This window comes from Morone saxatilis, unplaced genomic scaffold, assembly GCF_004916995.1.
Source record: "Morone saxatilis isolate NCDOM2014 unplaced genomic scaffold, NCSU_SB_2.0 Contig3, whole genome shotgun sequence".
NCBI classification, from domain to species: Eukaryota; Metazoa; Chordata; class Actinopteri; family Moronidae; genus Morone; species Morone saxatilis.
The window spans coordinates 16,096,843-16,107,101 of NW_023339873.1; the positions used below are offsets into that span (position 1 = coordinate 16,096,843).

Below are 10,259 nucleotides of genomic sequence, written 5' to 3' on the forward strand. Positions count from 1 at the left end.
CACAGGTTGAGTTCCAGTAACTACACTTATGCACATCTAAGATTGTAGCTATGCTGGCCCACTGCACCAGTGTGGCCCATGTGCTCTCTGATGATGTGCTAGTGTGGATATTTGAATGACCTCAACCTTTATGTTGGCAGGAAGTTGGATGTCTTATAGTAATAATGAATTCTGTAACTAGCGCAACACATAAAAATAGTTAAACTGCTATTGGATTGTGTCAATTAGTCACTGATATTAGAGTCTTCGTGTACTGAGAGAGCACTAAGCAATATGCATGATTGGATGAGTACATAATGATGCTGGAACTTCCCAAAGACTGTTACTGAATGTAGCTTAAAGGAGCTAACATGTTTAATTTGGAGATATTGTGTGTCTTTTTGAGGCATGGCGTAAAAAGGGACTGACGCTTGGCAGTGCCCCTTCATACACAGATGGTTGGCAGTCCTCTCCCTGTGCCCCAACCCCCCTTCACTTTCCCTCCCCAGGCAGACAGCCATGTGTAAGTTCTTTAGCAAGCCCATCCCTGCCCATGACTTCAATTGATTTCCTCTGAGGAGGAGCAGGTGCCATCCATCAACAAGCCTTGGCATTTTCTGGCACAGTCTTGCATCGGCTGTCAATCAAGTGACAGTGGCAGAAGACACAGGTTGGCTTCGTGGCTGAATCAGTGACTGGTGCTTCCTGTGTTCAGAAAACTTAAATTCTCCAAAGGAGGCTGGTGAAAGAATAGCAGAGTGGCAGGGTGTTTTTGTGGATTGAAAACCCTTGAACAAAAGGAAGTTAAGTACTTTCCAGACTGAAACCCGAGTCATGTAAACAACACTTGCACAAATACACCTGGCTGGATTATGAATCCTAATTTACCTGGCTGAGACACTACGGGTGGCAGGCAGACGAGGTAGAGTGGTGATTCCTCCTGGATAAGCCTGTGTCCTCTGTAGGGATTACCCCAGGTAGAAGATCATTCCTGGCACACAGACTCACTCACCTAATCTGGTATTAGAGGCAAGGACCCGTGAGAGGTTGACAATATCTGTGCATTCCAACTTTGTACCATTCCCCCTGCAGTGTCCACCGATTGTCCTACTGTGATACATAGACGCATTGTTTATGGAATTGGTGTTTCCATTTGTGTTTACACCAAAAAACGTAGCAGTAAAAGTGGACTAGAGATTTGGCGAGACACTGAGTGTGGTTGAGAATGCGTGCTGTGCCTTATGGATAGCACAGGGTCATACCGTCCTTATCTTTACTGTCTCTTATTTTGACTATGAACATTTAAAAATCTAATAAAGAGAAGTAGAATTTTGCGTTTCAGGTGTCGTGCTTACACAAGTAACCAGAGATAATTTTATTTTCCCACAAGCAGGACAGAGGCAGAGGAGAAAGTTCCCATGTAGTCTGCAAAGTTGTGAAAAAGGAGGGTGGTGAGAAAGTTGAGTGTTTCATCACTTAGAGGTCAGCCAGACCTTATAATCCAGTTTTTCATTGCTGAAGAGCCATCCTTGTCTGTCTGCCAAATTGGATCAGCAGCTGGTTGTTGCAGGTTGGGGGTTTTTAGAGCCTCAATAGTGGCCCTCCAGAACGCTGGCGCAGTAGGTCACCAACAAAATGGTCATAATCCACTCAGCAGAGGGGGCTAATGGCTCCAACTGGCATTGACACTGTCTGAACAATTGGTCACCTTACTCTGCACAGAGACCGACACCCATAAACAATTCCATAATGGGGATGTGATGGTATCAAAATAACAGGATACTCTATACACCGGTGGGAAAAATACAGTTGTTATGAAAATTTGTTTTCAGGAACACCTGATTCTGATACATATATGAATTACCATGATCTTCATCAGTTCTAAAATCGAAGTGTGAAAGTGTCTGTCATTCTGGCACCAAACTGCATTTTATAGTCACATTCAGTCACCACACTTCCATAAGTGTGAAATCAACCTGGGTGAGGGCTGGAGCTTGTGTAATGCACCTGGCTGGTTTTGATGGATTCTCTCTATACTGCAGTGATGCGCAGTGAGCACAGAGCACTGTGGAAACCTATTGATCTCAATCAGAGAGTTTGGGGTTGGGGGAGAGGGGGAGGGCTTGTCTCCTCACTGCAGCAAACTTCCTGTTTCACTCAGCATTGTACAGTTCATGAGGGAGAACTGCCAAGACAGTGCGCTGACAAAAAGGAATATCTGAAAAACATGTTTGCTGCTGGAATAAAATACAGGGAATGTTTGAAAGCACAGTATTCATCTGTTAGCTTGTTGTGGTTGTCACACATCACTGCTCATTCATTTCAATCTGTATAGGTCCACAAACTCCGGTTCAGCTGTGCCCATTAAAGGAAAGATGTGTTCTGTTAGCTGTATAATTAATATTTAATGAAAAGATGTTGGAAGAGATTTATGAAATAAAAGCATATTTGGCAAACATGCTTCTCTACTGTTGCATTTAGTCACACCTGTCGGTCAGATGGTTTTTGTACAGTGTTGTGCAATGAAGTTGTGCTTTTTGTACTAAGAAATAAATATATTTTTAGTCAAAGTGCAATCCATGCTGTTTTGGTGTAACTAGGCTTAAAAAGATCAGACACTGATTTTACAAATTTGTAGCAGCTGAATCATTCAGTCAAGCAGATTTAGACCTTAAACCTCCAGTACAGGTTGCAGGTTTCACATAATGGGTCATTATTGTTATTAAGGTAAATCATTTCTCGGTTACACATGGAGACAGTAATCACAAAGACAATCACAATCCTAACTATCAAATCATGAGCTACCTTACATTATCTAAACCTTCAAACTTCTTCACAACTCTGTGCATGTCTTAAGTGTCAATACCTAAGATAACAAAAAATAACAACCAATCATGATTAAAGGCTACACCTGAGCCAGCAGCAAATAGGCCTGCTTACAGATTGTACAAAATAAGACAATATGTTAAAAAATTTTATCACAATAAAAGAGCCCATTTAAAGAGCATACGAAAGATCAGCATAGGCATTATAATAAGAGTCAGAAGTTATTCAGAATTCACAGATATGGTTGGACTGAAACCTTAAATGTGGTTTTTTTTATGTTTACCAGATGAGATGTGATCTATTAGAAAATGAGTATTAAAGGAAATAAATGCACATTTAGTGTACGTAGTATTTGTATAATGAGTAATATGTAATGAAATCTGCAAGTCACAACTTTTACGTAATATAGCAGAGGTGCAGCAGACCTCTAAATAAGATCTTTTAACTTTTAGTGTTTTTATCCTGTTTGCTTCCAGTTCATGCATAACTTGAGCTACATGCTATTTATAGCCTTTCTTGGGTGTTTGTGTGTGTGCGTGTGTGTGTTTCTTATGACAGAAACAAATCAAAATCAAATAGTTGCATTAATGCCAAATAGTAAACATACCACCTTAGTTTAAAGCTCAAACATCTAAGCATCCAGATGTTGCACAGAAACAGACAGTGTGTTAATACTGATATAATCAGAGGGATGCAGAGAGCAAACAATCAATGCAAAGGTTTGAATACATTTAATCTAGTAAAAGCAGGTATGAGGAAGGTTTAACTACGGGCTTTTCAGCCTGCTGCCTGGCACAGTGGGTCAGTGGGTCATCAGCCTGGGAGAGTCAGCTTCATCATTAAGTCAAGAGATAAGAGGAGCCACTACACATCCCAGAGGCAACAGGTTCTTCCAAACGCAGCCTAACTGTGCCCTCCAGTGGACACATCCAGCGGTTATCGACACTATCGTCATCTCTGTCCGGAGTTTTCTCCCTCTTGTCAGTGCGCGTTTAAAACTCAGATTGTGTCCTCATATCAACATGTTTCCAGCAGCAAGTGGTCGCTTGGGTTAAACTTCGCTCTATAGACATGCAGCTGCATTTCTCGGTCTCCCATCCCCTCTCCTCTCCTCGGCGAGGACGCAGCAGGGCAGTGCGCTTGGCTGAGCAGCGCTGAAAGAAGCAAAGCGTGGAGGAGAAGAAGAGTTCACTAAACTCAGAACAAAGGGATTGGGGATTTTATTTGTCTGCTTTCAAGAGGTTTGTATCCACTTTTCGTTTCTCTCCAAATCCAAGATGTGGGTTTTAGCGTAGTAAAAAAAAGTTAAGTTACTTTTCCAAACGCGTTTTGAAAACTCTTGGCGCACGCTGCTTCGGGTTTATGTGTAAAAGTTTGGATTGCGCGTTAAACTCTGCGGCGTTAGAACAAAATGATGTTGTGTTTGTATCAACATTTCATCTCAGATGTGTTTTGCCTGCTTGGATTAGTTGTGTTGTTTCGATGGGGCGGAATGTGTTGGTTTTGGCGCATTTCTCTCAACTCGTGTGCAGTTTATTCTCATTCAGATGTGTTTCAACCTGACATGCTCACAGCTTTGTTTGTCACATGTGGTCACACTGTGAGTGTCCTGTTTCCTGTGATCGAACCTCTTTGCGTAAACAGGCTGATTTTCTTCAAACATTAAGATGAGTGGCATGAATTCCCTGTAACTTCACTCAGTCTTCCGGAGCTCAGAGATGTAGTCACTGAATTATTTCTCAGCTGGACAACAGTGCGTGACTTCATCCATCATCTTACTGGATGTCCCTGTGTTTGTGTGTGTGTGTGTGTGTGTGTGTGTGTGTTTGTGTGTAGGTCACCTCTACAGTGCCTGTACAGTGAGTGAAAGAGCAACAAGCAACTGCAGGGCACCATCAGTGGCCCAAACCCCATTACTGCAGTATGGGCAACTTTTCCAGCAAGGACAGCCATGGAGCCACAGGTAGGTCAACACACACTTATCAGCCTGCAATTTTCTCTTTTTTTTAACCCAACTGTGCTCAGATCACTTTCCTTGAATCTCCTTTGTTCTGTCTCTGCAGTCACAAATGGATTTCAAATGTTTGGCAGTACACACAAAGTGCGCCTGGCGATGTCTGTGTGTTGGCCTCATGTTTTCAAATGTTCTGATCAAATAAAGCCAGCACACCTCAAGGCTCTGATACATTGAGTAGAAGGAGGATGGGTACAAGGAGAAATAGGAAAAATACAGGAAGGATGCTAGAGACTGCATGAAAGAGGGGTGGATAAGGGGTAATCAGGAAATTGAAGGCAACAAAAGGAGAAGCAAGAGGAAAGGCAGTGCGTGTGTGTGTGTGCTGAACGGCAGCAGGAATCTTGGCAGCCCTCGTGTGTTGCTCAGTGAGTGGTCATTCTCCTCGCGTCCCTATGTGATTCGTTCTGGCCCCGCCGGGCCAGCTGTGATGAATCGGCAGAATTCCCCGGCTCAGCACAAGGGCAGCGGATTAATCATAGGAAGCCTAATGCTATCTGACACGCACACACACACCTCTGTGGACGCACACACACACGCACACACTATTTCTCTTTCAGTCAATCTGCCACCAGTGTGTATGGTTGGACAGGCGCATTAAGGTTTGGAATGAAGAAATAAAAAGCAGGGGTGGCATGAGAAAGTTGTTAGACAATCCTGTCATTCTTTCTCAATGATTTGGCCGTACAGCAGGTGGTACATAACTTTGAATATGTTCGACTGCTCCCCTTACATCATTTTAAGAAAAAAAAATCATTCTTCTAGAGAGACTTTTGTCCAAACAAGGAGAAGGAGGAAAGAAAGGGAAAGATACATGGTGTCCAGTGGTTCCCATAGCTTCACAAGTTATTGGTGGCATGTTGTTATGGGCAAGGAACTCTGAGCCAAAAAGTAAAAATCACTTGGGTGTGTTTTTCTTGTGTCAAGTTTGGAAATGTATCTGCGGCTTTGGGGAACATTTGTCCTCTGTGTGTTCCTTAATTTTGAGAATGAGTGTCGCAGCAACCTTGTGGATGAGCAGTCCAAGAGGAATGTCTGTATTAAAGCATTCATCTTCAGGGGCCTGGCCTGGATGTTTGCTGGCTAATGAGGGCCTTGCTGCTCCAGTCACCTCAATGAATGGTGTTCTCAGTATCAACATACCAAACTAGTGACCACTAATCTGTTTTTTTTTTCTCTCGTCATTTTGTCCATGATTCAGCTGCTCTGTCAGTCTTTCAATCTGTTTTGTTGTTTCTCTTTATTCACAACCTTAAAGGCCCCCTCCATTCAAAATAACAATACTGATAAATCTTGTTTGTTGTTACTTCACTTGGATGTTTGACCTTCAGTTTTCAGAATTATCTATGAGCAGAGTTTAACACTAGAGGATGTTTCCACATTCATCTGCTGAAGGGGTAAAGTTTAAGACGTAATGCACTGGTATGATTTTCTGACATTCACAAGTGGTTTAAAGGCCAATCAAAGTCCAGTATGCAACTTACTCAAGTGTGTTGTGGAAATATAACAACTCTAGCTCACATACACCTAAAAAGGACGTCAGTGAAGTACGAGACATTTTTTTTTTGGTAGTTACATTTTAGACTAGAAAGATATCAGACAGTTTATTATTCTAAGAGTATTTTTGATATATATCTTATGTTTTGTTATTATATCTGAATCCAGTTGTGTTTTTTTCCAGGGGCCCATGGGGATATTTTCCACACTCCTCCTGCGTCTCCACAGGGTGATGGGCCTCCTTTCGTGCCAGGTGTCCCTCAGCTCCTTCACCCTGCCTCACCACAACCTTCCTCTTCTGCCCCAGTTTCATCTCCACCTCCAGTCCCACTCCTCACATCCAGTGGGAAGAAAGCGCCATCTAGCAGCCCTACCACTTGCAGTCCCCCTCCTGATTGGAGGCCTCATCCACCAGTCAGTTCGAATAGCTCCGCCATTGGCCCTGGAGTTAGCCAGGTGCACAGCAAGCCAGGAAGTACAGGGATTAAAGGACAAGCCGCTTTAGGGAGAAATGGGGGTCCTCCTACCTCCACCCCTCGGACTCTGGTCTTCCAGGGGAAGACTGTGGCTGTCTGCCCTACGAAGACCCCCTCTCCCCTGTGTAGTGCCTCACCTGTGGTGGGCAGCTCTTCAGCGCAGAACTGGAGAGAAAGGGACAGTGGTCTGAGTCAGTCTTTACTCCCCAGTCATGAATCTGAGGACAGCCAGGGTGAGGAACTGGAGAAGCTGCTGGAGGAGTGTAGGACAACACTGGGTATCACTGGCAGCCAGGAGGGGGCCACGAACACAACAGGCAAGAGTCATATGTCTGTCATAGTGCTAGTATTTCAATTTTCAATACATATTTTCCCCTGAATCTACTTCTGATAAATAATATTCAGGCCTGCAATATTTTTGTTGAGCATTAAAAGTTTTCATTTAACTGTGGGCCTAACATTTCTCAGTTTTGAGAAGGGCAAATCCATTTCCTTGACATTTTTTTTGTATTTGCTATGCATGCGATGTCTTCTGACATTTCTCTATACTTTCCTCAGAGATACTGAAGGATCTACTGACAGAAGTGAAGAGTTTGAAGAGTACTTTGCAGGTGAGATGTGACAGAAAGGTTGTTTTTTAATATATTCTTGCCTTTCTTCTTTTTTTTTCTTCTCCAGTTTTGGCTGCATGCTCAGGGTTATACTAATGGTAATGGACTATTTTTGCTAAACTGAACAGCGATGGTCCAGTCTTGGCCTAGCGATTGTAAGTAGGCCCATTATGTTGGTCCAGTTTTGGATTTCTCTATGTTGCTGCAGTGTGCATTGAGTAATAGGAGCAACACTCAACTTTTTGAAGTGTGTTGTCTTTTTGTAGATATTCCCAAACCGAAAAGAAAAGTGTAAGGCATGATTACAGGGTATATGTGCTTTGATTAGTTATTATCCTAAAAGCCTTTTCTCCCAACTACTGGTAAAAGTGAAACGTGAACAAACAGGGTTATGTTAAAGTGAAAGGCGAGGCTGATTATATTTTTACATATACAAACTAGCTCTGCATTGAATCAGAATCCACTTTACTGGCCAACTACAGTATCTGTAGACATACAAGGAGTGTTACATAGCACAATGTTAACACAGTTCCAAGAACAATTTAAAGGAAGATGGATCGAAATAGACGTTCAGCTAAAAGCAACAATGATCAACAAGTCAAGTGTTTCTGTAAATTGCAGTATAAGAACACTTAAACAGGGTTCTTGTTGTAAATGAGTCAGTGCAAAGGCAGAAATCTTGACATACTAATAGTAACAAAGAGGAGCGGGGCTTTGTGAATGGTCAGTAACGGACCTTATCGACAGAGAAATTGCCTCCGTTTTCTAGAAACGAGTATTCATTACTAAGTTTGTTTTTCATTTCCTACTAAAATCTTTTTTTGTACCTCTTTCCATCTTTAGTCCTATTTTTTACACATGGAAAAACACTTTTTTTCACACACTTGAAAGACTAAAGTGGATGAGTATAGCAATGTAAACAGGAAGTCATGCAGTCCAATTATACAGAAGTCAGAGTAGTACTTGTGACCTTTCATCCAGGAGATAACACCAAAACACACCCTGTCAACCCCCCCTCTGTCACAATAGGCCTTGGAATGGGTCCCACTGGGAGCTGCAGCTTTGCTAATTGAGGTTTTCCTGTCCTCTGCTTCCCCTTAGAGGCCTGAAAAAGGAAAATTGTTGAGATCATCTTCTCTCCTACTGCTACTCTTGTAGCTCATACATGTAGAATTTATTGGATATTGTTGCATGTAGTTGTGGCTTCTTCTGAAGGATAACGTAAGTCTTGAACATTGGCAGGACACCGCTTGCCTTCATTGTTAAAGATTTTCTTCTCAAAGTAAGAAGTAAACCTTCCATCGCACACATTTATTTCTCTTTATTGGACCCCAGTGAAAGTTGCTTATTCATTAGGGACCAACCACCTACTTTGGATCGACCCATTATTAGGTTCCCATCCCAACGTTGAATAAACCATGCACAATAAAAATAAAAATTCTGCAGCATTCTTCAATCCTATTGCTCAGGCGTTCCATGCTCTTATGAGGATGGTGATATGCTGCGGTAATTTCCTGTCAGTCGTTCGTTCCAATTCCTGACCCTCCCTTATGAGGATTGTATCCAGAGGCTCCCAGCTTCCTCTAGATCTGCCACAGATTACAACAGCTGGAGTATGACCTATAGTATGCCTCCCTCAACCACATCTCTTTTCTCACTTTTTTTCCCACTTCTATTCTTTTATTTCGCCATATATATATATATATTATAATCAGAATTATTTGAATTCCATTATATTGCAAGCAAGTGTACTCCAGCTCTTCTACCCCACACTCACCTGTTTCTCTACTTGACATTCAATACCTGCTCCCTTCTGCCTTTCTTTCCTCTCTCCCTCACTTTCTCAAACCCCTATAAGGGACCTGGAAATACAAGCCTTGCACAGGCTGAACCTCAGAGAGTCTGTGGTATAGCACCGAGAGGTAGCCGTGTATTAGAAGTCGGGGCAATCCAACACTGTGTTTACATGGGCCCTCGATAGTGCAATATAAGCTAGCAAAGCTCGACTTTATGAACCCTCTCGGTCTGCTCTGCTGTCCTGGGAGCCTTTTTGTGGAGAGCTGGAGAAGGGGAGTGCAGTGCAGAGGAGGGGGTTCACATTCGGCTGTTCGGGAGACAAAACTTGTTTTGTTTTGTGCGGTGTGGTGAGGGGGGCGGGGGGAGGGGGCAGTGACTGACTAGCCATGTGTTTTTCTGTGTGTGCTGCACGTGAGACGGAAGACTCGCAAACACGTACAGATGCATTGAAAGTCTTGGCTAGTGCAATAGGCTTTTTAGCTTTGTAGGGAAGCCTCCCTCCCCCTTCCCTTGCTGTGCCTCTCTCCCTTTTCTTCATTCCCTCATTCTTTCTCCATCAGAGAGCTGACCGCTCCTCCCTGAGTACAAGAACTCAAAACAATTACCCTCCAACTTTTGCTGCATTGCTCCTCTCTATCTCATCCCTCCCTTTCTCTCTCTGTCTCCCACCTCTGTCTTGCTTTGTCACCTCCTTGTCTGTTCTTTCACTTCTATTTATCTTTTTATCTGACCCCAGGTTGCTTAAGCCTTTTTCCTTCAGCTCTGACCTCTTGTTTTTTGACCTTTTTCCCCATGTAATTTAAGTAACCATTATTCTTCCAGTCAGCTAAGCCTCTCCTCTGTGCCTCTTCATCTGTCTTGATCCCTGTGTTCCCAAATCCTCCTGTCTTTCTCTGTCTGTCCATAATCATAATGTATTTCTTGGCACATGATTACCCAATGTGCAGCGAACTACTAAGGATGTTATCCGATGTGCCATCTGTCTATGCTTATGTGCACCACCAGTGTTCAATTGTCTTAACCAACAAAAATGAAAACACTCCATTCATGGTTGGGGAG

General features: G+C 42.9%; 1 protein-coding gene across 1 annotated transcript in view; it reads left to right on the plus strand.

Moving 5' to 3' along the window:
• Window positions 1–3,740: 3,740 nt before the first annotated feature.
• Window positions 3,741–10,259, plus strand: part of si:ch211-195o20.7 (cytospin-A) — a 22,900-nt gene continuing 16,381 nt past the window's right edge. The window contains exons 1-4 of the mRNA XM_035674379.1: window positions 3,741–4,046; window positions 4,642–4,768; window positions 6,501–7,109; window positions 7,351–7,403. Coding sequence (XP_035530272.1) covers window positions 4,729–4,768; window positions 6,501–7,109; window positions 7,351–7,403 — 702 coding nt within the window. The 5' untranslated portion in view covers window positions 3,741–4,046; window positions 4,642–4,728. The remainder of the gene's footprint in view (window positions 4,047–4,641; window positions 4,769–6,500; window positions 7,110–7,350; window positions 7,404–10,259) is intronic.